Source organism: Cebidichthys violaceus, unplaced genomic scaffold (assembly GCF_023349555.1).
Source record: "Cebidichthys violaceus isolate CVI_PGR_0920_01 unplaced genomic scaffold, fCebVio1.0.p SCAF_33, whole genome shotgun sequence".
Classification (NCBI taxonomy): Eukaryota; Metazoa; Chordata; class Actinopteri; order Perciformes; family Stichaeidae; genus Cebidichthys; species Cebidichthys violaceus.
This window is the reverse complement of record NW_027176517.1, coordinates 699,028-726,273: the sequence shown is the minus strand read 5'-3', so window position 1 is coordinate 726,273 and position 27,246 is coordinate 699,028. Positions and strand designations below refer to the sequence as shown.

At 43.5% G+C, this 27,246-nt stretch overlaps 1 protein-coding gene across 1 annotated transcript; it reads right to left on the bottom strand.

Annotated features, from left to right (window-relative positions):
- Positions 1 to 265: 265 nt before the first annotated feature.
- On the bottom strand, positions 266 to 26,917 carry LOC137883483 (pituitary adenylate cyclase-activating polypeptide type I receptor-like). Its single transcript, XM_068724966.1, has 13 exons — positions 26,617 to 26,917; positions 21,371 to 21,479; positions 13,715 to 13,822; positions 8,642 to 8,742; positions 7,578 to 7,675; positions 7,188 to 7,320; positions 5,910 to 6,063; positions 5,715 to 5,775; positions 5,148 to 5,217; positions 4,367 to 4,458; positions 4,148 to 4,277; positions 3,597 to 3,638; positions 266 to 2,018 (listed from the first exon to the last, which is right to left on the bottom strand). The coding sequence occupies exons 1-13, from the start codon at positions 26,716 to 26,718 to the stop codon at positions 1,824 to 1,826; spliced, it is 1,395 nt and encodes a 464-aa protein (XP_068581067.1). The 5' UTR covers positions 26,719 to 26,917; the 3' UTR covers positions 266 to 1,823.
- Between the last annotated feature and the right edge of the window lie 329 nt (positions 26,918 to 27,246).

Here is a 27,246-nt window from a genome sequence, read left to right as displayed (position 1 = left end):
CATTCAGGAGAATGGACCGGACGGACGGACGGACGGACAACCCAAAAACAATTTGCCTCCAGCCACGGCTGTCGTCAGCGCAGAGGCGAGAAAATATAGATGAAAATATAGATGAAAATATAGATGAAAATAAAGATGAAAATAAAGAGCAGCTTTGTCCAAATATAAAAACACCAAATGAGAAACCTGTAAAAGAAACACACACGTCACGTCCTCGAGTAAGAAAACAGAAAGAACTCTTCAAATGGATGTCATCTAAGAAGCAAAGTCCAGACGAGACACGGAGATCTTTCTTTAAGAAACATCACATCAAAACATGCTCGTCATCCTTCACGTCCTCGCTGCACAATTCAAAACGTGACGAAAGATTTGGTGTTTTTCACACGAGCACAAGTCTCGTCGTCTTGAATCCGACACGACACTGAAGCACATCTTTTATGCTGCACGGCAAAGATTCAAGTACACGGTATAGTATCACAATCTTAAATATAGGATTTTGTTACACAGGTTTTGAATGCAAACCTACTATAGGTTTAATCCACCTGAACTGCAGAGAAACACGGAGTCTTGCTGCACGATAAAGGCACTGTAGCGGTGTGTAGCTGAGTAATGTAACATGTCCTACCATGAATAATACTATATATATATATGTATATCTACATGTCCATACGTCTGTGTACTGTAAACTGTCTCCCAAGTCATAACACAGAAGAAAGATATGAATCAGATAGATACACAAACATCACGAGCCGTCAGCTGGAAAGCAGCTCAACTAGTCTCCGAAAACAAGTTCTGGATTAGCATTAGCATTAGCATTAGCATTAGCAAAGCAATCAGCAACTGCATCACGTGACCTACGCTAACAAAAAGGGAAATACACGGTATAATTGTCTCCACATGTTGCAATATTACAGTATATAAGAATATCACACAAAAATATGTTAAATATACACACCATTGTATTTAAACGTCTTTAAATCCCTTTTTATCTATTATTTATGATTTTCTTTTTTTTTCTTCCGGAGGAGCTGTGACTTCACACAAACATTCACATAAAGACATAAAAAAAACAATATTCAGACAAATAAATAGGTTTTACAGTCTAGTGCTCCAGACGTGCGCTATAGTGCACTGTGCAACATGTTGCATGCAGAGCCACCGGTGGTGATGTGGACACGTCCCATTAAACCGAGGAGGAAGCTATCGAGTACTGATCCAACGCTTAAGAGACCGGCGGCTCTGAATGAGTAAGAGCAAGAACAGCACGGAGGTCAACACTCTTATGAAGTGGAACAAAGACGTTCGGATGAAAGTATGTCAAATATCGAGGAGCAGTGATTCGTTTTTTAGTGACGATGTCCTTTTTAGGGCCTTATATGAAGACTGGTCAACTTTTTGGTCATAGTTGTTACTTTGAGTATAAGTTTGTTTAAATTAAAAATATATATATTTGATATATCTAATATAAAGGCCGATGTTTTGAAGCCACATTCAATGTGAACTTGATATTGGTGCTTTTCTAAAATGGGAGAAAGTCTTCGGTGGTGGTGGGTAGAATGAGGAAGAGACCAAAGACCCCAAAGCTGATAAATAACGGAAGCAATAGAAGCTGAGACCTTCCTGTCTGCCCATAATAAAGCCCGTCAGCTTGAAAATAACTCCTATTATGAGTGGAACGTGAAACGTGAAAGGTGTGTCGGGTGTTAGACTTAAGTCAACAAATCAACGATTCTGCAAACGATTTGTTCCGTACAAAGTTAAGAGGTGCCGTAACATTGGAGGATCAGGCTCTGCGGTGTTGTAACCAGCCAGCGGCTGTTCGCTCACACGCTGGACACGTTGTTGGCTGCTAGGGTGTGCGTCTCTGACGCCGGCTGATCTTTGGGGCTGGATTTGTCGAGGACGGAGATCTGAGTCACCGTGCTGCTCTCGGTGAACAGCGTCCGCCGTCGTTTACTGTAGCTCAGGTAGCTCTGGGTCTGCCACTTCCAGAACCTCTTCTTCATTTCTGCCTGCACCTGAACACGCACACGCACACGCGCACACACACACACACACACACACACACACACACACACACACACACACACACACAAAACAAATGCCCCCTCTAATTATGTTCCTATCTGAAAGGTAAACTGGGCTTTGAAAAGGAACCACACGACTAGATTTACAGATTTCAGCCCATTAAATACACACACTTTTTGACTTTCCTAAACATACCATCGATTTTTAGCTTGATTTCATAACTGACACATGAAAATCATCATTTATTTGTTTTTTGACTAAGAAAAGGAATATTTTCCCTGCACACACACACACACACACACACACACACACACACACACAGGTGTTTTCACTTGCTTTGCTTGATTGGACCTCTTCTCTTCAGAGACCTCATTAACCAGACAAAGTGAACACACCTGTGTGTGTGTGTGTGTGTGTGTGTGTGTGTGTGTGTGTGTGTGTGTGTGTGTGTGTGTGTGTGTGTGTGTGTGTGTGTGTGCAGGTCTTTTATTAAGGTTGCTTTTAAGCAGCCCATCCTGAAACCTCAGAGCACCATTAACTAGGGATATTGTAGGTGGTGAGTTCTTTTTTCATTTTTCATTTTGGAAAATCAACCTCAGCTTCAGACTATGAATATAAATGCCCCCCCCCCCTAGCATTTAGTGTGCAGAACATAATTATCATTTATTTTCATAAACTGGCATTTGGAGGGTTTGAATTGTAAAAATGCATAAATAGTTATCAGGACTTATGGCAGTTTTTTGACGGACATTTTTGTCCTCTACGGACATCAGAGCAACTTTTTTTGCATTAGGCCCCACAGGAGGGCGACGTAGTACAGAAGAAGTTATAGGCTTCCCTCTATTTCAGACACAATAATGAACAACTAAAGTTGTCGACTCTGAACGTTGACTGTCAGAATTATAACTCGTGTCAAACTTGAACCCTGACATTTCTATATGTTTGAGCCTGTGTGCGAAGGAGACTTCCTGAAAAGGAACGATGCTCAACCCTTTTTTTTTTTTAAGGACACTTCAGCCATTATTCAAAAGCAAACTTTTGGAGTGACCTCATGCACCTATACGGGGATCAACGTTCTTACAGCTACTGCAGTTTCTTACTGAGTTCGCGCCAGAAGGGGAGATTCTGTACAATGTACCGCAAAAAAAACCCGGAAAATTGATGCGGCTGGCATCAACCAGGCGATGCGATTGTGCAACACGGCGGAGCAGAAGGGAAGAAGAGGAGGACAGTCGACACGGCTGCAATCATGAAAGAGGCGGAGAGGTTCACTAAAAGTGACCGTTTGATCTACGGCATGTTTGGATTGCAATCATTGCATTTTCTTGGATGACTATTGTGTGGCCACTGGAAGTCAGGCACAATGTCTCTAGAAACAGCTTGTGAATGAATCTAGAAACTACAATATGCTTTGGATAATAATGAACAAAATGTAAAATAGGGACAACTTGGGGTTGATTGAGTAAGACATGTAAATCCACTTGTATGGTCCTTTTTTTTTTAACCGTCAATAAATATGAACAGGAATTCAAGTAGCAAATTAGCCAACAAATATAATATTAACTTACCTCGCCATTTAGAAAACAGTAGAGCAGAGCCACAACGAATCCCTTCAGAGCAGAAATATGTTATCCAAAACTGTCAGATATTAAATATTGAAAATGTGGTAGACATCCTAAGCAAGCCTGTCTGACACTGGGTCGTGACAAATTACATCTTTATGTATTTAATCTACCAATTTTGGATTACAAGAAAACTTTGGTGATTTTTCAACCTGGACCTTTTTTATTTCGACAACAATTTTTGAAAGTGGTCCAGTATTGAACAACGGGGTTGCATTGTAGTAGTTCGGGGGCAATTCCTCACCGTCAATTCACATCCACCAAAAGAGCCTGTTATTGCCATTGAGATGCTCAGGTTGCGTGCCTGAGCCTGCGGTGTACACCATCACTACTGGACCAATATGAAAATGTGTTGGCGCCATTGGTCACTTGGACACAAACACACGGGAGGATCGGGTCCAGGTTGAAAAGGAATTTGAAGTAACGCTTTAATCTACATGTTCTACTAACTTTAATTGAATCCGTCTCGTGTGTGTGTGTGTGTGTGTGTGTGTTACCTGAAAGGATCCCAGGCCGAGCTCTATGAATATTCGGGCCTCTGCTCCTGTGTTTTCTGGCAGGAAGGCAAACACCATGTAGTGCATCCCAAACAGAGGGATGAGCAGCAGGGTGGATTTGGCCAGCCGCCTGCACACATTGTAAAAAGACAGACCCTTGACGCCTACGCACAGGAAGGTTCACGTCCTCATGTGGAGGAATAGGTGTTCTCGTCTCACTTGAAGTGACTGGTGTCATTGCCACCGACGCCGGGTGATCGCAGCTTCTGGACCAGAATGCGGATCACGTTGATGAAGATGATGAAGTTCACCTGCGTGAAACAAACGCCAGAGAGCTGTTAAGAAAAGAAGCACAACGGTGTGCTGCAACGGAAGTCTTTTTCTTGTTGTTTGTGTTACAACGTCATACCTGCAGGACAGAGGAATGTACCCTCCCAAGGAAAAAGAGTTAGAATAACATGAAGACTTGTGAAGTTTTATGGAAGGAAAACTTGCGGCAATAAACTTCTCGCTCCAAACTTGCATATGATTCAGCTACGTCTTAACAGCCTCAGGTCCCAGAGGCCATTAGTTCTGATGATCAATGACTGCTAATGGAGCCGCTTAATGGGGAATGTAAAACTACAGATCTTAACACAATAGCTTGACTTTGTACTTCAAATAAGATCAAGCCACAGAATCCATAACTGTTGTTCAAATTTACCAAAAACTGCAGCGGCAAATTGTAACTATACTCCTCGAGGATCATAATTGAAAAGATTATTTTAAATGATGGTTTTAAATAATTATACTGCGGCCAAAATGAAACAAGTAAACAAGGCAGTGCACTGATCACATTGCTGGTGGTGTTACCTGCCAAAGATAAGAAAGCTGTCTGTGCGCCGGTCAACTTTCACTGCTTCAACTTTCTTTGACTTGGTATTGTCATACAGGTCTGATCCAAGATTGAGCACTCTAATAAATAAATAAATAGCTCCCACTGTAACTGCTCTGCACTCACCAGTAGTGATGCAGTTATTGGAGCTTTTATGATCCACCAGATGAAGGCCACATCTGTGTCATCCCAGCACCTGAGACGCACAGCGGGACAGAAACGAGATAAACAAGGCAGTCGCAGAAGTGCAATTTTGCTCATCCAATCACGGCGAGGAAAAAAAAAAGAAACACGACAAGCCGCTAACGGCGTCCAGAAGGCTGCGTTAGAAACAGCAGAAGCTTTTACGCTTCATCGTTCATCCCTTCTGAGTATTGCGTTAAAACAAACTGTGCCTCATGCACTTCACAATCATCCACAGATTGTGGTGTAGTAGACATAAACGGCTATGCTAATGAGCTAATTAAAGGTGTTAGGAACATGCTTTCTACTGCTGAATTTGGGGATTTTGTGTCTTATGTGAATCCTAGTAAACATTGACATATTCTACCTTATCTCTGCTACATAACTTACGTATTTAAGTAACGCCACATGCGTACCAGGTTGTGGCGGTGGATACATAACTTAATGTCAGTTATTGGGAGGATACTTGAGTATGCCTGTTGAACATTCTCTGATACTGCAGCAGCTCACCCCTTGTCATCGTAGAAGTTTCTAGTGAGGATCCACGCCGTTATGATCGTTGTTGGGAGACCTGGGAGGCACAAACAGAGTGACCCGGTCATTAGGAAAGCGCCAAGGCAGAGCTCCAACAAGAGACCGAGAGAGGAGAGCGAGGAAAGACAGTGAAGGTAAACAGAGAGAGGCGAAAAGGGAAGGATCGCCCACCCCAGCCGATGAGTATGTACCACCAGAAGTATTTCTTCTGGAAGACAAAGGTGAGCGCTAGCAGCGTCTGCAGGTACATGCCCTCCACCAGCAGCCAGAAGTAGTTGGCCAGGATGCTGAACTGGAAGAAGGCCACGGCTGATTTACAGGACGTCTGTGGGGGGGGGAACAAAAACAACAGCAAAAGCCACAAGCTTCACTTTATAATGAAACATTTTGTCAGATATATATATATATATATATATATATATATATATATATATATATATATATATATATATATATATATATATATATATATATATATATATATATATATATATATATATATATATAATATAGATAGATATAGATATATATATATATCTCTATATCTATCTATATTTATATATATATATATATATATATATATATAGTTATTTGTCTGTCTGCCATATGGTGCTGGGCAGGTAATTGTAAACCCTTTTACAGCACCATCCCCTCATCAATTCATCATCATATTTCCTGTCACAATGTGTGTTTCCCTCTCTGTCCTTTCATCACAATAAACATGTTTGGCTTCCCTCGTCTTCTTCTCTCTCTCTCTCTCTCTCTCTTTCTCTCACGGCCCTTTCCACCCAAACGAGGCACGGCGATGTGCCGACGCCGGTCCCTCGTACAACCACACAAGAGGGACACTTACCTTCACTCCGCGCCGCCTAATCGGCACTAAAATAGGACGAGAAACACTCGTCGTTAATGCTCTCAGAGGCTCCGCTTAGTCACTTCCAGCACGTTAATCCCACTCCTACCTGCTCTCTATGACAATAAGCTCTTCTGAGTTCGGGAGATTGCGGCGTTACAGAAGTAATTTACTTTCAAAATCCTTTCTCCTGTCAGTCCTTTTTGCTTTACGTCATATATTAAAATAGTAGCGTCATCTTATACTTGAACCTTTCTTTCCATCACACGTCTTTCCTTATCTCCTTCTTCACGATCTGTTTTCTGTCCTTATCTCCTTCTTCACGATCTGTTTTCTGTCCTTATCTCCTTCCTCACAATCTGTTTTCTGTCCTAATCTCCATCCTTCACGACACTCACTGAAGTTTTCAGTTCTCGTCTTCACTCTCAGTATTTCTTCTTTTCAAGTGCATGTTAGCGCTGCAACGTGCTTCTAGGACGGACGAGACGTGTCACCTCCGCTACAGGCAAAAGCCATTAGTGCTTTTGAAAAGGAATGAGTCCTTCACCGGTAAATATAGACACACTAATGGAGCTGTAATGGGGTTTCACACTCACAGTGGACATGAAGCAGTGGTCCAGGTTTTCATCAGAAAAAAGAACCCCATCTTTGATGAAGACAGCGCTCGCTCTCAGGATGAAGGAGAAAAACAGGTTGATGTGGATGTAGTTCCTGGTGCAGTGGAACTTCCTGTAGAGCAGAGAAAGAAACGTTACAGGTGTGTAGTCGAGGGCCGAGTTCGTAGGTATGGGTGTGGTCTGAGCAAGGCAGGAAGTACGGGGGCAGGAGGTGGGGGAAGTTCCCTCCACTTTACACCCCTGGTCCGATTTTAGCGTAGCGTTTAGCACGTGTCGTATATAAACGCCTTTCGTTATCGGGGCGCATGCTGGAATGAGCGCTGCTGTGGTAGTTCTCGGGTTGACGGTCTAAAAAAAAAACAACGTTACCTGAACACGGTGAAGACAAAAATAGCCGATATAAGAGAGATGAGGGATGTGGCGTAGCCGGCAGTGTACACCTGTTTGAAGTTGGAGAAGTACGTTGTCTGAAACGCAAGAGAAGACGAAAGAAAAGTTAGCGTGTATGTATTTACTGTTAACTGCCCCCCCCCCACGCTCTTCACAACACTCATCCATACGAGTCTTAATTAAAGTGTCAACAAGTGTCGACTAATGACAGTCGGGAGCTGCCGCTGCTTTCTTAAGACGTCCGTCTGGTGGAAAACGTTGGCAGTAACCGTTGGCATTTACATGAAAGCTAGCTTAAACTTGTAAAGTAATGAGGCCGGTTGCATGAGGCCTGTCTTAAGCGGCTGATATGTGTGTTTTCTATGAACAATGCTGCAGGGTCGGTGAGGCCGACTCGACTTAAATGTACTTTTCCAATTGATTGGTTGTGAAACTGAAGAGCGGTGGCTACATCCTGCCAGTTCTTCTTATGCCGAGTCTTTAAAACAACCACAGCCAGCTGAGTGTGACGTGTGTCATGCGCTGGACTCTTGAATGCACTCGTTCCAGTCTATTTTCATCGACGTGCGCGGTTGGTTTGACAGCTGATCTGCACACTCTCTAAGTGCTACTTTGCAGTCACTTGAAGAAAGGGTCGGTGTTGGTGTTTGATGCCCTGGACGACTGGAGATTTTGTTGTAATTTTTCCTGTGATGACAATCTCAGAGGGTTCACATTGACGTCTCAGTGAAGGAGAGACACGTCAATCATCTATTAATCTGCCTGCTTGAAATAGCATCTGTCATCTAGCCTTAATGAGCAAAATGATGGGTTGCAGTTGCAAAGCAAGTAATTAAAGTCCCTTGAGAGAATAGAGGGTATCGTATGGAAAAATGTGTGCTAGACGGTCTACAGTCCTCAAATATCCACTAGCAGATATATATATATATATATATATATATATATATATCAACATATTCATGGTCACCAGACAGACCCAAATGAGAATGAACGTGCTGTCGGTGTAGTTCGTTTCCCTGCACAGATAATCGGCTGAACCGTACCTCTGGTTCTGTCTCTTCGTATTCTGTGAACTCGCAGGCCTCCTCGTAGGAGGGGTAGAGGTCGGACCATCCGTCCTCGGTGCAGTTCCTGTAGATGTAACCTGAAGAGACACATAAACCTCTCAGTGGCAAGGACAGAGGAAAAACCAGGCAGAGAAATCTAATACGCAGATATGAATCATAAAAAAACGGTGAACGGTTGAGAGTTTTGGCACTTAGACCGGTAGGGTAGTGGAGGAGAAACGACTGACAAATATTTCAGAGTGAGGGGAAAGTCTAGACTTCAGACAATATGAACGGAGAGACAGAGATTGAATATTGATTGTTCCCGTCTTCCCTGGTTTTTAAGTGTTGACAGTGTCATGGTCTGGCTGTGACTCTCCATCTTTGTGTTCCTTGTCTGGTCCCCTGTTTGTTCTCTCTGTCTGCGTGTGTGTGTGTGTGTGTGTGTGTGTGTGTGTGTGTGTGTTTTTTTTTCTGGGCGTGGCTCTCAATCTGCTGCCAATCCACCTGCACACCTGTGACCCATCCACTCATTGAGCTCCCGTAGCTCTACACTGCAGTCTGTCTTTGCCAGATTCAGATTCAGATTCAGTTTGTCGATGCGGTTCAGGCGCTGCGGCCGGTTAGTTTCAGTCAGTCTGATCCTCTAAAACGCTGTTTAATCTTGTGTGTGCCTCAGGTCCATCCTCCTCTCTCTATCAGAAATCTAAAGAAATGATTGGGAAACGAAGAACTTAAACGGACCACAGAGGAGAAAATTAAAGAAGAAGTTTTTAGAGCTTTAAAGTCACTAATGCAGCAAGATGGATTTCAACAGGAAAGCTGCTCTGGGGGCGCTAACAGTAACAATGTCCTTCTAGTTTTAAGTCTGAACTGGAGGATTGCTAGCAGACATTGGATCACAGAGTCAGGTTTATTGTGTTAAGAGACAGCAGACGAATCGTTTGCTCCACAATGTCACAAACAACATGCAAATACGGTAACATGACGGCTGATTAATGTTCCATTTGTTGCCATTTGTTGTTCTGGATTCATGAATATGCAGCTCGTCCTGATGAAGTCTATTAGTTTTGTTGATGAATACTAAGAACAAACACACCTTTCGCTCTTATTCTCTCTCTCTCTCTCTCTCTCTCTCTCTCTCTCTCTCTCTCTCTCTCTCTCTCTCTCTCTCTCTCTCTCTCTCTCTCTCTCTCTGCATACGCGGCTATCATCACACATGAGCACAGGCGCTCTGGTGTTTGGCGGGAGACACGACAAACACTTTGAACGCTAAAGAACTCACTAAAACGCCGCGCCGCCGTTCAGCAGACAGAGCAGAGGTCTTGAGAGCCGGTAGAGTAAAAGAACGGAAAAAAAGGTCAACTGCCGTCACCATCTGGTGGGATGAATCGGGACGCAATCTCTGCATTAATGTAAATCAACCGTTTCATCCTCTGACAGAGTCCATGTGACGGTATGTATAATTAATTCTAAGTGTATAATTAATACAAACCACTGGAGAGTCAAGATTGAAAGACTAAGATAAACTCTGACTCTCTCTCTCTGTAGCGCTGACTGCACAATAAACTATATGTTTAATATGCTTTCACTGTCAGGTTACCAAGTAGGGTCTGTCAAATTATTATTAGAAGCTCATGCAGTTTAACTAAAGTGTCTTTTGAGGTCCTCGTATGTTGACATATTATACGATTTAAGCAACCAAAAGTCAGAAATTCAGAGGTGGCTTATTATTTAAAAAAAAAAATTAAATAAAAATTCATTCCAAACTGATTTTCATCCTGATTTCATGTCCCTGAAACGTGTTATTTCTGCTGCAATATAACACTGATCACTGTAGCTTAGAGACAAACGATGGCAAGCAATGTCTGCAGCTCCATGTAGGACCAGGACTATGGGGGGGGGGGGGGGGGGGGGCAACCGTAACCGTCAGACCCTTAAGTCAGTATAATATAATGTTTTTTAATGGAGATCTGGTGCTCTGAAACCCAACTGCTTTTGAATCAACACAAGATTACATTTCTGGGTCGTACACAAGGGCGTGTTATTCATATGCTTGTGTTATTTACGTTGGTTATTTTCAGTGTTGCTCATATTATTTCACTTTGTTTTGATTTATCGTATTGTTTTGGATATACCTTTTACAAGTATTGTAAACACCTTAAGGCAACTGTCAAAGTAAGACCTTAGTTGAAATACTTTTTGATGTAAAAGGCGAACAAATAAAGAACAAGTTTAAAAATAGAGTTTCTTGTAGTAAATGACCTGTGTGTGTGTGTGTGTGTGTGTGTGTGTGTGTGTTGGGCCTGGGGAACCACCAGGCCTGTCCTGCATGTCCACGGTCTCACAGCCGCTGATAGCTTTTGTCTTGCTGCTGCTACTGCTGAGACGGTAAACAACAACCTTTCAACGTTTCAGTCCTTCGGGGCTCCAGTTCAGTCAGTGTGCATGTACACACACTATCTGATTCCACTTTAACAAATCCATTGTTTTATTTGGCCAACGGCCGCCTTCTCTCAGGAGGTAAAGACCACTGTTTGCTGTCCAACTGCTCCTTCAACATTGCCCTGGGATAAATACTCTGCGCAGACATCAGTAAATCCTCTGTATGGACATATTGGATCGGACTGAGTCGCAATGCACTTTATAAGTGTAACGGTCAGGTTTAATGCATTACCGCTAAAGTGGGCATATCGCATGCTATGGTGCGCCCGCAAAGCTAGCCGCCATGCTAAAATTGCAGCATGCCGAGTGGAGATATAAGTGCATATTTTCTGAACTCGATGCTGAGTCAACGAGGCGATTCGCTTCCCTGTGTATCCAGAAGTATAACAGGAATATGAAACTATGAGACATTTACTTTGTTCACCTTCCAAAAAAGCTCCAGGTAACACAAATGTTGCATTCAAATGAGACCCGTTTGCAGCCATGTTCTCCCACCATGGCCCGAAGTTAGAATGACGGCGCTCACTCGGCTCACCGGGCTCCACGGCGGTCGTGACGCACACAAGGTCACCGGGTTTGAATCCGTATTCGCAAGACGGAGGATGAAAAGTTTACAGCGAAATACCAGATTTCAGTTTCACCGATGTGAATTACGCCCGTCCGGCCGCTCAGCACAGCCGAGCAGAGCGTGGGGGCTTGAGTCGTGGGTGGCGCTACCGATATCCAGCCGCATTAGCCTCAGTATATCGCGGCGCGTAGAGCCTGCAGGCCTGCAGCCGCAGCCTCGGCGGGTGAACGGTTGGATGTGAATGGAGGTCGAGGCTCGGGGGAGGGCGCTGGTGCTCCTGCCGCCTTGCTTTAACAAGCAGCGCCAATTCCTTCCTCATGCTCTTGGCTCTTACAGTGAACTATTTGATTTTCCAATTCATTATTTTCTCCGCATGCAGCCTCCCCCTTGGATGGGCTGCGTCCAACCGCACCGCTAGAGCGCTTGACTTATCCGGGCATCTGTGGAGGAGGAAATCCAGTGGGGTCCAGGAACCCACTCGAACTGAGTTATGAGGTCATCAACAGCAACCTCCGCCTCCCGGTCCTCCTGAAGTGTACGCTTAACTTTCACTGCTGTGAGTGTTTTTCTCTTCTTCTCTGCTTTGTGCCGTCTTTCATTCTCACTAGCTGCTGGAAATCCGTCATTTCTACATCCAGCATCCCACATGCTGTCCGCCGCTGCTGACTCTTCTGTGAGACGCAATTCACCGACTCTGACTCACATGTTGGAAGAGTCTCGACTTCAACACAGGGACTTCATCAGGGTGCTTTACCGAAAGTGTAAAAGTACATATAATATATGTATGAAACTAGAGATTGAGAGCATAAACTCATGTTTACAATCTTTACTGAGGGAATAAATCAAGAGAGAAGTAGAGTCATTTTAGACTAGACTTCTATACAACCAGAGGAGTCGCCCCCTGATGGACATTAGGGAGAATGCAAGTTTGAGGCACCATTGGCTTCACTAGGTTGCCACGTGATAAACCGTTAAATTCATGATCTGTCCCTCACCTTAAACACTTAGTGTGAGAGTCCAAACACAACCATAAAGAGTTGAATAGTGATTCTTCGTGATAAATGAAATGAAACACCATTGAACACTGGGTCGGACTTTTCGGTCACCGTTCGTCTCCCAAATGTCCAGAATGTTTCTACCATCAGTTGCATCTGTATCTCTCTGTTGACCATTCGATAGCACATGAGAGACTCTGAGCGTATTTTGTTTTCTTTGGACCATGAGACCGGGGTCTGAGGACGGTGGTGGGGGGGGGGGGGGTTGTGTAAACAGCGAGGAGAGCAGAATACTCTGCAGCTATACGTTCAAACACAGAAGATGAGACCATGTGACCCGTGTAGAAAAGACGTCCATAAATCACTCGGCGGTAAACCGGTCCTGAGAGATATCTAAATATAACCTGGGCGCTTTGCTGAGCTGTGAACTGAGAGATGGATGAACTGACCTCGAGGTCGTTGAACCGGAAAAGTTAAATCAACTGAGAAAACACAAACCCAAAAAGTCAACATGGCCTTAAGACAGATTATTGACTGACAACATCATTGGATTAAAATAACAGCTGAGACACAAGCAGGAGGACTATTATTAATAATGTCTCTACAGCACCTCAAACAGGGTGAATATGAACATGTCTGCCTCCCCCAAAAAAATTAAAATAAACATACAATCAAAAGGTGCAATGGTGGATGGCAAAAAATATTTCAATGTAGTAAGAATTCCTCAAAGCATAAAATAACCAGCAATAAACAGACAAAATTGGATATAAAACCAAGTATATATTTTTTACAATGTCAAAATGTTTGCCTGTTGTTTTTGGAATACAATAAAAGACGTATTGTCAAAGACAAGAAGGATTTTCATTTCTTTGGAAGGCCCCATGGAGACTTGGTTCACACCACACCACCGCGTACCCTGATTCTCCACTCGCACACCGGTTCACACCACCGGTTCACACCAGCGGTTCACATCACCGGTTCACATCAGCGCTCGAGCCCCGGTGGCTGAATGTGCCGCCAAATGTCCCCCAGATGTGTAAGAGGTGAGTTGAAGATCTTTACCTTGGTTGTTAGCAAACAGCTGGGAGATATTGGCACACGAGACGCTGACCACCTGTCCCACCTCGGCGCGATACCAGCAACGGATCTCATCCCACGTCGCCGGACAACCTGAGACAAGAAGACAACCTTTACCACGTGTTCATCAGCTCACCAGTCAGGTTGAGTGATGAGCTCACAGCTCAGGAGACTGTGCTGTATTAAATATGGGCAGACGCGTTTACTCTCTATAGATGACAGATTGATACATTTTTTGGAAAGAGGTAACTTCATTATTTCCTTTTTTTCAACCAGGTGTGGATTAGTTGATGAAGTTAAATTATTATTATGCAGTATGACTTTTTCAGATAGTCTCCAAAAGAGTCATTTTTAAGTACCGTCGTCTCATCATAAGGAAGGAAGGAGGCTGAACCAGAATCAAGTCAAAATAAACTGGATTTTAAGGAACTCTATAAAGCAAGTTGACGAAAAAAAAAGGTGGAAATGATCTCCCTGCACTGGGCAAATCTTCCCCTGTTTCAATTCATAGACAAGAACTGATGAATGATGAATGATGAAAGGATTTTTGCAGCTTAATGTCTTATATCTCATTTAATCCTGACTATCTTTCGTCTCTCTTTATGCAGCTCACTTCACAGTCAGCGTGACTTGTTTTACCTTGATCGCCTCTTAATGCTACAGCACATGCTAAGGTTAGCTGCTGATTCACATGCCTAATTGGGAACAATCGTATTGGTATAGAAACTCAGTCGTCTGGTGCGATCTTTCAAGGGGTTTTCCCCCTCAGTCTGGGAAGATGAGGGACTTTGGTGACGTCCCCCCCCCCCCCCGCCCTCCTCTCTGTGCCCACGCTTCCCCTCACATGGCTGACAAGCTCTCCCTGCAGCCTCCGAACGAGGGAGGTGTGGAGAAGGAGGTGGGGGTAGATGGAGCAGTAATGAGGAGCCCGTCTCTCTCTCTCTCTCTCTCTCTCTCTCTCTCTCTCTCTCTCTCTGCCGCCACAGCGCCTCGCACATCAAAGCTGCTTGGCCCTGTGTCAATTAAAAACCGGCGGCGCGCAGAGACACACGCCACCACTCATTCATAATGAAACACAGCTTTTGGCTATGCTGGAGGTTCTCCGCTGAGGCAAACATCTCGCTGGATAAATGTGGCTTTGAACTGGAATCTTTCTTTTTTTCTTTGCCATGCGTGTTAGCTGTTTAGCTGTGGCTGTTTGTACATAGTCCTGTTTAACGGTGAGCACCCTGAGCACAACGGCCTCTTCCTGTCATTAAACCCCCTCTCCGAGGTGTCAGTCGTCCTGCTTCTGCTAACTTCTTCAACAGCGTCATTATACTCACTCGCACCTTGAGTGTTCGCACCAAAAACACACAAAGAACCCCACCGAACAAAAGACGAAACAACCTTTTATTTCCTCTGTTGATTTTGTGTTTATTATTTACACAGTTCCATCATTCTAATACACCTCACTGTACTAACACTATAAAAAATGAACAATGTAGACTAAGTTTGCTGCTTAGGATGTGAGTCGCACCGATGGCCGTCGCTGGTCTGCGAGTCAGCGTTAGAAAGAGGTACATATTATTGTCTGTGGTGCGTCTTTAGACTTTGCCGCGTTCGCTTCGTGGCATTTATACAAGGACACTTATGTGATCTACAGTATAATAAAACTAGGAACAAGTTATGAGCTTTTTTTTTTTTTTCTCATTTCCAAGGGTCAGACGAGATTCGGATTCGGGACGGAGAACAGATTGACCGTCAATCGGAGCGGGTGTCCTTGTTTTTCCTCTTCAGCCGGCCGGTCATCACATCTCAGTGTTTTATTCCTCCTCTGGCTACAGCTCTCCATATCACACTGCGCTTTGTAGCGTTTTCACGCTTCAATAAAAACATTTGTCTCCTGTTTGTCGTGTGCATCGCCGCTCTTTGTAATATTGTTAAAAAAAAATATTACACTAGCAAAGGTTCCACTGGGATGTATGTGCGACAATATCCACCCTTTAATAAACAATAGTACGTGATAAGGGAGAAGCAGAAGAGGACGAGGAGGAAGGAGCGGAATTCAGGAGGGTGTTTAGTTTACCTGACAGACTATGGAAACATAAAAATGCTTTTATGTTCTGTTTAGACAGCAGTCATCTAATCCGCCTCCCAAACCCAAACCCAGTCCTCCTCTACCGCCTGACGCCGACTGTCCAAGCAGAGCTGAAGGTTGAATCTCCATTTATTAAGATGAAACAACTACAGACAACGTCTACGCTGCGTAGAATATCGATCGAGCAAATTGTCCGTGGCTGCTTGCTGCTGTTGAGAGACAGAGTGGAGTGATAATGACATTTAAGCTGCTCTCTCCTAGAGCCTTTACGTCTCTCAGACACTGATCTTTAGGGTAGAGCATGTGCGACGCGTGGAAAGGCCTCTCGTTAGAGAGCGACGACTTCTTCCTTGCAAATGAGACAGAAGGGTAAGAGACGAATTAAACTCCGAAAGTCATTTCACGGGCTTTTGTGCAGCAATCAAGGTGTGCCTGGAACAATGCAACACATTTAACACACATTAAAGAGCGTGTTAAAGAGTCCTGCACTTATTTTGAGCCGAATAAACAAAATGTGCACAAAAAAAAAAGAGTCGTTACTCTAAAATGAAGAGAAAGGAAAAGTAAAATTGGAAAAAAACGAATTAAAAACTTGCAGGCTGTGGTGTAACAACAAATGTGTATTGGCTGTATTGCTCAGGACTCAATGAAGTGAGGTGTGAAGCTTGAAGCTACCGGAGAAAAGCAACGCCTCTTCACATTTGATAAACTAACTAATCCATCGTCAATATCACTGCTGATTACTGCCGATGTGGTTGAACTCCTACCATTCCTGCAATCAAATGAACCGGCGTTACTTCCCACCTCTCGTATTTGGTCCGTGTAATTAGTTATGAAGATGACGATAGCGAGCGATCGCAAGGAGGCGGAGAGGGCAGGACCGCCACAGTGTGTAACGATCTGTGGAAATGTCAACGCTGGAACGTGAAAGCTATGTGGGAAAAGAACACACACACACACACACACACACACTTACATTCACAAGGCTGACTCTTGCTTACTGTGGGTCTAATTGCAAGTATCCTTTGAAAATGGACCAGGCTGTTAATCCCCTCTCACTGCTCACTCCTGCGCTACTTCCTCAATTTCCTCTCTTGTCACTGACTTCCCTTGTTTCCGCTCTGATAGAGTCTTCTGTGGGACTGCAAGGCGTGAAGGTAATTAACCCAAAGTAAGACGAGACACCTGCCCTCTCTCCGTCTCCGCAGTGGACAGTTTGTTGACTGCCAGAGAAAGAGGAAAAGAGCACAAAGCGAACGTGAGAGTGTGATCTCGCCTGTCCTTTCTGAATCCATTACTGGCAGATATAACGAGCCGCAGTGACGGCCGCACGATGAGCGGCCTGTTGTAACACTGCCCTCACAGAGCCTCGTCATTGTCCAATCACTCTTTCATGAGCCGTATCGCCCTTTGCACTCTCCTTCGTTTCGTTCCACCCAGCCGTTGGTTCCACGTTTGGTCACATCTGATGGGTTCTTTGAGTCTCGATGAGTCCTGATGAATTAGTCGGATTGGATTTGCAGGTGAATCTCGTGCCCTAAACACACTCATTCAAACCAACGACGTCTCACTCACTGTTCGTGCTTTGAGGTACTAGCAGCATTAGTTATGCTTATGGAACGAAAACTAAATTGTTTGGGATCTTAAATACTTACAGGTGAAATGACTTGGTAGATTTTGACCAGTTAATCAACATCCACATCTCAAATTTAGTAAATTTGTAGAAACTTACTGAGATCATTTTGCATGTTTAAATCACATTCATGCTCTCAAATTGATATTTTGTGTGAACAAACAGGGTTGGGGCCCAAAAAAATGGCAGTTGATTAAATGCAATTAATTAAATCACTGCAAGGCAACTGTAACACGAGCTCCTTTATTTCTTGACAGTAAAGGTTTTTGGAGACGTGCAGGAAACGTCCTGATAATCGTATACTCTCCCTTAGCTGCCGATTTACAGTATCACCTTCCAAAAATGAGCGAAGCAGCAAGAACAAGGAAATAGTCAACATTTCCGGAGTCAGATGCTCTTTTATGAGTTGAGTAAATTCTCTAAAAACCATCAGACAGCATCTGAAATGTGTTCAAATGAGTCTGTTTCTCAAATCTGGTAGAGATCAGGCCACTCTCACGGTGGTCCTGTTGATTGCCAAACACGGGTGTGAAGAATTGCATTAGTAGTCGTGGCTTCGTTCCACTCAGGTGTGCATGCTGGCCATAATACATGTTGTTTACACCTGTGTTGTTCAGTCATAATGTGCATGTATGTGTGCAAAAGAAGCAAGAACTGTGCTCCTTCAAATGTTCACTTAAAATTCAAAAGTCAACATTATGAATGAAGCTTCAAACCATTCGTTTCCTGTTCTGCGTACTGATTAGGAGGCCGCTCGGTTTATTATTGGTCGCTGCCCGTCGGCGCCTTCGCTCGTGCTTTGCTATCAGCGGCTCATTCTTCATGTGTTATTGTGTTATGAGTTATTATACTTTTACTGTGTGATTACTTATTTCTTATACTTGTTTTGATCTCGTTTTTCTACCACGCTGCAATCCTGCAAATTGTGCCTTCATTTTTCCTTCCAATGCAGTCGTACAGTTGTTCATGTATGTGTTTAAGAGTAGTGATTATATCTCCCAGCAGAACTTTTGGTCTGCCTCAAAAAGAGCCAAGCGTTTCTCGGGGGGGCAGCTCGACTGTTTCCACCTCCTTGACCGGATCTTTGTACAAGCCGACTTGAGAAGTGAAGCGGCGCTTCAGTCTACTTAAGTCGGTGTTCCTTCCCGACTTGAAGCGGCTCATACCTGCCGCTTCGAATGCTAATTGTCACCATCTTTGCTTTGAGTGATCACAGGAAAGGGTGACAAATGATGCAATTAATTCTGAGCGACACCAGCCGTGTCGTGCACAGCGAGTCCCACCGGGCGAGCAGACGACTGCCTCGCCGAGCGTGCGGCTTTCACAACAACCTTTTCAAAGTGGGGAGCGAAAAGCCTGCCTAGAATGACCGTCTCATTACTCGAAAAACACTTTAGAACAAAGAGGATTCATATTTCGGGTGTAATCGACATGCTTTCAGACAGCAGCTCGGTCCCTCCCGTCCTGAAGGACAAGCTGTTCCTGTGGCTGAGTTTTTTGTTGTTGTTTTCTGAGGCATTGAAGAGAGGATAATGGATGAATCTCCTCCGATGCAGTCGGCTCACCTCCTACCTGAGCTGCACAGATGAAAGAAGGTCCAGACCAGGTTGCCCAATCAGTGCCTTTTAATCCAGGCGTCTCCACACCTGATTACTTCCCTTGATTGTTTTGGCTGCTCTGCCAAGTCCAGGTCGGTTAAACTGGAAGCAAATGCCCTCACTATGCTCCTGATTAAAGAGACGCAATCATCGGCCAAAAGAAAGGCATCCGGCAGCCAGCTGTGTTTGCTCCTTAGAGCCTTGCATGATGCACTGTACTATACACTGGCAGCTGTCCTGCAGCAAGAAGGGACTGTTGACCATGTGCTGCTGAATGGGAAGCAAAGTCCTGACATCACAGCAACAAACCCCCCCCCCAAAAAAAGAAGGCCTCTGGTAACCGAACGTGAAGATATAAGTACATCAGTCTCTTCTACGCCATACTTAATTCCACTCAAAATACTAATCAAATGATGTATATTCAAGGTGAAAGAAGAGGTGAAGGAAATAGTACGCATCCGTTATTCAAAACCTGCACACCGCTTTTTAAAAATGGGAGTCAGGTTTTTGTATTAATTCAAAATTTCACCTGTTTTTTTTCTTTTTACATTAAAAATGGACGTCCTTTGCTTTAATGAGGAGCCTCTGTAATCAACTCCCTGAGCAGAAACGTTGGAGCCCAGAGATTCTTTTTTCTTCTTCAACTCATGACATTTGCTGTCGAAGCTCCGACATCTTTCATTCCTTTTAACACCTTTAGAGGCAAACGTGTGAATCCAGACCTGAGCGGTGATGAGGCCCAAAGAGAGAGAGACAAGGCTAGACCCATCTCCATCATGGTTTTAATTGTTGGGGGGTAAAACCGTCAGTAGCAATCGATTCATAGATTATGTAGAATAAGCATATCATTTTGTTATTTAATCGTGTAATAAGAGTGTGTGCTGGTGACGGTCTTAACTACCAGTTGAAACCACCGTAACTCAGACCAAGTCACGACAAAGACCACGGCAGAGCGAGATCAGATCAAGACCAAGACCAGAGTCCCATACTGCACGACACACTCGCGGTAAAATATGGAACATGAAAACCAAAGGCACTCCTCAAATGGATCTGAAAGGTCCACATTACCATCAAAACACCAACAGAAAAGACATTAATATTCCTCTTCATTTACATCTTTTATTGCCACGTATACTTTATATGTGAGCCTGTATAAGTGCCATGATAATTGTCTTGATGAAAACAATCAAAAGGCACTGCAGAGGTGAATTTTGTGTAATAAATCCTCTTTTTTTTGAGAGCGGGAGGACAACGAGCAAAGACGTGTGACGCTACAACGCTGCCGTACGCCGCTGCTCTACAGGCGAAGACCCTTCAGCAGCGCGTCTGATGGTCCTCAAAGGAAAGTGGCTCCACAGAGAGGGTGGTCTTCCAAGAGTAAAAGTCCAGATGGAGCTACGATTTTGAAAAAATATGGGAAATGGTTTTGGTCTGAAAACAGCATCTTCTAAAAAAAAAAAAAAAAAAAAAAAAAAAAAGAAGAAGCCTGGGGAAAGAGGAGATCAAAGCGTGTTCAAATCGGAATCATTACTGATGTCTGCCATTCGTCTGAGAGGAGAGGAATGGGCTTCATGCAGTGCTGAGTCAAATCAACGCGGCTGCTCGTGGATCTCAACAGATTCAATATCTTGAGTAGCTCTCGTAGTTTAAAAAGTTCAAAGACACCTGATTAACGCAAAGCCGAGCAAATGAGAAGAAAGAACAGCGGCACATGAAATTGATTGAATTGATTGATATGTTTGTGGCTGTGAGTTGTACAGACACATTAAATGCAACAGTGTGGCTCATTGACTTGAACAGTTTTCTGGACAACAACGGAAGACGGCAGGTCCGACTTTGAATTCACACAGAACTCGTTAGAAGAATCAACTCGTTGTTGGTTTTGGGCTTTTAATGGGATTTGTGAGACTCTTAGTGAAGGCGACTCTGAGGACGTTTATTCCACCAGAGATAACCACTTGATGTACATGATTTTTATGTAATTCTTGCAAAGGAACCTACACAAATCTAATACAAAATGTACATACTGCCCAATTAAATCATCTCAGTCAGTCATTTCAAAGCACATCTAAATATATAAAATTAAAATACCTAAACTAAATACCCAAACACAACTCACACCCTAACCTCAGCCAAAGCGTCAGTCTAATCTGACCTCTAAAGCCAAGCCTGAGGAATAGAGACAGTAGTGGACCTGATGTTTGACCCCAGATGGGACATGAGTCCCCACTATGTAAGTGTGTGTGTGTGTGTGTGTGTGTGTGTGTGTGTGTGTGTGTGTGTGTGTGTGTGTGTGTGCGTGTAAAACACCGTGATGACAACACACGGACCTGTCCTGCTGGAGTGGTTGCTCCCCTCCTGTTTGAGGATCTGGTTGCATTCCTCCTGAGCCTTCATGTGCTGAACCACCAGGGCGCAGTCTGGGTGGATGGCCTCCGTCTAAGAAGAGAGAGTTACACATGAAGACACACCGCCGGGTTATTCAGGACGACATGAACGTCTTCAAATAGCAACGACAGCAACTCCTTTTAAAGGTCGGCCTGTAACAGACGTCTCGTGCCAAATGTTAGACAACATGAAACCAAAAAACCCGAGATAGAAACTCAACGATGGATCCCTTAAACACTGATTGTTCACCAACGTGGAGCCATTTAAATGCAGAAAGTGCATTTTATGTCTGCAGTGACGAGTAGGTAAGTAGAGGCTATAAATCTTCACGCTCATATGACTTAATACATGTATGATTAATCCTTAATGCACATCGCTGCTCTACATCTTTCCCCGCTTGGAAGCTGGCGGTTACCTCGGAGTGATGAACCTCTGTACGGTAATCAGCCCCCCCCCCCTGACAGCTGTAACGTGGGAGTTCAACAACTTCCTCTTAAAGTCTTGACATCGACTGTCAAGGCTCCTCATGCCGCTCACGCCTTCTGAACATGAAGAGGCGGAAGGACAGAAACCCGCAGACCCGTATCGGCCTGTAGTAATCTCAGAAGAACATAAAGATCCCCGCAGCATCTCCGCATCAATTATTCGCAATCGTGTCACAAAATGAATCTATTACGCCGCCAAATGAGAAATAATCCCTTTAATTGCTTTAAATGTGTCTGATTCGTGGGTTTTTTTTTGTTTGAAATGTGTGAACCGATGCTGGTCGACCACCTGTCTGTTGGACAGATGGAGACAACGCAGGTGAGCGTGACCTTTGACCTCATTCTCTTACAGCGCTGCAGTGTCCGGGACGAACACGAGAGGAGACGCTCCAACACCTTACAGCAACCCTACAGCTGTCATGTTGGTGTTTCCTTCATGTCAGTCTGTGTGTGTGTGTGTGTGTGTGTGTGTGTGTGTATATGTGATTTTCCTTCATGAATCAGTTGTTGAGAAACAAAAAAATAAATCTTTGTTTGTTTTGGGAGTCTCTACTCTGAGTTATTTTATTTTTTTAAATAATAACGCTAAACAAATAATAATAAAAACCGTAAAATTCTGAAACACAACATGAAAGCCAGACTGAAGAGATGGATTTCTAGTTTCTGTATTTTCCTCTCTGATCCTCTGGACGGATGCTACGACGGTTTGGAGCACAAGAGCTAAAAGCAGCATCAACGAATGTCTTTGTTCTTCTTTGTAGAGGAGAGGAGCCAGAGGATCCGAGTGGCCTTACTGGCTCATGAACTAAAAGCAGTTCTGAGATGTACGCTCGTGCAAGGCCATGTCAAAAATAAACTAATAAATACAAATACAAAAAAAACAAACAGGTCACCAGTGTAGACCCTGTCCCCACCTCATTTTCAGGAGGGTTTTGTCCTGCGTCCCAATGGTGGTGAGCTTCAGGCTTCTAAAACACTCCGCCGGAAGATTTAAAACGATTAATCTAAACAGTAACAGTGAAGGGTAAGTAAGAAGTCAGACAAAGGTCTTAAATATAATCATAATCTTGTGGAGGAGAATTTCTTCGTGTCTTGTTTCCAAAACTGGAAAATTATCCTGCGAGCTCTTTTTTAGGTTCCAACTCTCAGGTTGGCATGTACTTCCTTCTACAGTAAATGCAGACTGTTTGACAAATAACTCCATCAGTTCCTTACATAACACAGACCAGATGAAGCTGTAAGAGCAACACGAACGACTCTTCTTGTCTTCTTGAGGCTCCTCTTGTCAAATATCCTCCTTACTTTCCAACAGCTCTGAGCTAAGTTCTGTTATTTCCTCTCTCAAGGAGGATCTGATAAAGCCACGGTGCTAAACACAAAACTGACCAATTGACTCTGAAAAGGTTAAATATCGCAATGATTTATTCCCGCTGGGTGGCCCATAAACTCCTCCGTCACCGATAGCTTTTACTTACAGCTGGAACAAATGAGTCTGTTGTCGCTGAGACAGAAGACAGCGCAGTCATATCTGGTTTACGGAACAAACCCTCCTCCACACGAGCGAGATAAGCGACACGATAGCAACGCTTTGAGTCTTCATACGATTCAGTGACGTGCGGGAAAAAAGTGTGTGTGAGTGTGTGAAAACCCGGAGTGCCATTTGCGCATTTGCACTTTGTAAACTATTGTAAATTTCGATCGCTAAATGGCAACAGTTTATGTGGCTGCGATGTAATTAAAATTCAATCACTGTCTTAACCGGGTCATTATCGCAGGGCGCCGATAGCCTCCGGCAACCTTTACCGAGCCGCCATCATTTAAATTCAGAATTTCCCGGCGATACAAAGGACAGGTAATCACCGGGTCTCTGATGTCACTGGAGAGTGTTTGTGTGTCTATTATTGGAACTTTAATGTTTTCAATCTAGGTCTAAACCTCCAGGTCAAGTCATTCTCGATATTCCCTTTTCATTTTTACGCTGATGATACAGCGGTATATTGAACCCATCGAGCCTCAATTTAGAAGAAGAAAAAAAAAAAAAAAGGCCCCAAGTTGTAAATATTTTAGCATCATAACAAAGTCAGCCATCTGTCAGCTTACAGGCATCTCTAAAATAGCATCGCTTCATTTCCGGACACACAAACCCTTCCTGCCTTTTGATTTACAGCAGCTGGATTACTGTCACTCGTTATTCGCCCCCAAAAATAAAATAACATTCTCTAACTGGAGCACATTTCCTCCACGTTGACCTCTCCGCACTGGTTACCTTTGACCTTTAGAAATGATTTTACGGTTTTAAGGTAGAGGCACGACTGGCCTCAGGCTGGAGACGTTTGACATTTCTTACTTTACCGAGATTTAACATGCAAAACATATGCTGAGTTTATGAATGAGGATGCATTGTTGTGCATTAAACTACCCTATAGTGTATATATATATAAAAAGTAGCTCAACCTCTACCAACTGTAACAGCAAAACGCTGCTGATCACATATTAAAACTATATTGTTTGACGCTTGTAAGACAATTGTTTTGGAGTACTTTTACTTTTGATTCTTAAACTTTGTTTTGCTAATGTTAATTGCATACTTTTACTTAAAGTAAGGCTGTACCACTCAATCATTTTGTATTGTCAATAAATTAAGTATGTTAAGTGAAATGTGTTGCTCGTGATACCGAACGGGCAGAATTATCTCTCAGCTCTATTGAACATCTTAGTGTCTTTAAATTAAATGTTTGGGGGGTTTTTTTACGACCCACAATGTTACGTTTTGGTTCCGTCTTGGCGCTCTCATCAACCCTGATGTCAGCCACAGTAAGCGAGTGAAGAACTCACCATGCACTACCTGCGGAGCAGCAAACAGACAGACAGAGTGAGCTACAGCTAGAGACCAACACGCTGCTGGAATGACGGAGAATACTGGGCAAACAGCTGCAGCTGAGGGCTACTGTCACTGGATGAGTGAAGAGGCATCTGTTTGCTCTTACATCAGTACATGAGCCCACGCATGTTTGTCTACATCATTGTTCTTTATCTGGTTTTGAGAATTGATCACTTTCGATGCATTACGGTGATCCAGAAGTGACATTAGACCGCCGGTATAACAACGATCTAACCGCAGGTTTCCGTGGATCGTGGTTTTATCTGGACCACGTTCCTGCCTGACACCCACTGCTGCCGTCTTTATTATTAGTCGTCGCGTTGCTTGCTATTGCCGATCCCATTACTGCTTCTGTTGTCATTGTTATTCTACTACATCCACTTCTGAGTCCTAAAACCCAGAATTGAGTCACATTTCTGCCCCTCGTCTCGAGGTCAATACGTTGTTTTTTTTTAATAGGTCTGTGGTGAGATGCCTGAAATAAGGTCTGTGGTTCACGCAGGCTTAAGAGGTTTTAATGTTTTGTTCTGCAATAGAAAATATGTAAGTAAACACCTCTATTGTAAATGTTGAAGCTTCTTTTCGTGTCTTAAAAAAGTGGCTAAATGAGACAACTAAACGCCAGCTAGTCCCCCTTCACAGCCAACGTTTGCTCTTCACTCCGATTACATTCATGCTTTAAAAATGATACAAGTGTGGTTCATTTGTAAAGAATATCTTAACAACCATGTAAGTATCATAACGTGTTCTGCAATGATCTAACGTCCCAGGGAAAAATCACGTTGGCTTTTTGTCGAGGGGACCAATGCGACGTTCACTTTATTGTTTGAGCTACACAAATGTCCAACGTGCGGCACTCTTTAAAGGGTCATTGAGAGCATTGAAGATCAGGAAAGACACGTCCCCAAACCAAATCCTCCACCTGGGTTCAGACTGTGGTGAAGCCTCAGGAGAGCACACAGCAGGTGGAGAAGAAAAGTCTCCTCGGTGGCTTTAAATCCACGTTTAAAAAAGCATAAAATGCAATTCTTTACCTTGAAGTTTCTGCATTGTGTGCATGCAGAGAATAATATGAATGCTTTCTCTGTGCAGCAGAGAAAGCATTCATATTGTGTCCGGTGTTAATAGAGCCACAAGAGACGTCACTGGATCTTTTCTTTTATTGAATATTTGTTTGAAGTAGGCCTACACGTTCCTTATTAGGACACCACAATGAAGCAAAAAGCAAAAGTCAAGTGGAGGCTAGTTGATGATATCCATCCAAACAACAGAACAGCCAATAATGGGATGAAAATGGAAAATGGATCATTAATAAACCACCAGAGACAAATGAATCAGATCATATTGATCATAATGATATTCAGACACGTCAGACAAAACCATCAGCAGCAGTTTGATATCTGCAGAACACATCTTCTCAGCTGCACTATGTGTGTTTGGGAGAAAATATGCATTTTCTTTCTTGGGATAAATGTGCAATAACCTATATATGACTTTCATTTTCGATCGAAAATTTGAATAACCAAATACAGAAATGAACTAACAAGCACACAATGCTAAAAGTAGCCATTATTATTTCACCAAACTTGCTCACCAGTGTTTAATATCTTTAACTTAAAGAGGACGATCATATCAGACCTTTACGATCGGCAGCAACATGTAATGATTTGTTCTGTGCACGTGTAGAAAAGGAAAATATATATATATTTATATATTTTTGTTTTTCAAAAATGAAATCAAACCTCCACCTGAACACGACACCTCATCACGCCAACCCTATAAAGACCCACAAGGTGAACCTGAGTGTTGCGCGTGGACTCACCGTCTCCCACACCACCAGCTGCAGGAACAGAACCACGTGAAGCAATGTGGCCATCCATCTCAACCACGAACATCCGGAGATGACCGCGCCGTGCGTTAACATTCTTCAGGCTTGTTCACTTTGAAAACTAAGCGCAAAAAAAAAAAGAAAAAAAAAGAAAAAGTGGAAATATGTCCGAGGATGATATCAGTCTTTGAAAATAAGAATTCATTCCCATCAATCCATGAAGTGAGACGCTTGGTGGCCGTTTTCCCCGACGTGAGTGTTGTGCGGTTGTCTCTCCGGCGTCCGCTGCAGGAGGAGGTCCGCCTTACGCGCGGAGGAGACTGAGCCGAACAAGGTGCGCTCCTCCCTGAAAAGACGCAAGGCGGAGCGGAGCGCACGGACGCTGCAGCGGCGCAGAGCTGCGCGCAGACACATGCGGGAGGACGGGACGTGGACTCGATCTTCACACAGTCTGCTGGAATCACTCAGAACCCTCACAGAACCACTAAACAGTATTTTATATCACAGACAGGCTGTCTCTTTATAATAAAGAACAACGTGTGTATTATCCTACATCTTTTTAAAAGCATTGATATCAAAATATCAGAGGCTATAATAGACATAAGGACCACTGTTATATGAAGC

Excerpts from the sequence above, each read along its gene's own strand:
- LOC137883483 (XM_068724966.1), bottom strand. The coding sequence starts at position 26,718 with ATGTTAACGCACGGCGCGGTCATCTCCGGATGTTCGTGGTTGAGATGG. Across the intron at positions 4,459-5,147 it reads CAATAACTGCATCACTACTG|GTGAACTTCATCATCTTCAT; the intron begins GTGAGTGCAGAG and ends TGTTTCACGCAG. Across the intron at positions 4,278-4,366 it reads AATGACACCAGTCACTTCAA|GCGGCTGGCCAAATCCACCC; the intron begins GTGAGACGAGAA and ends CAATGTGTGCAG.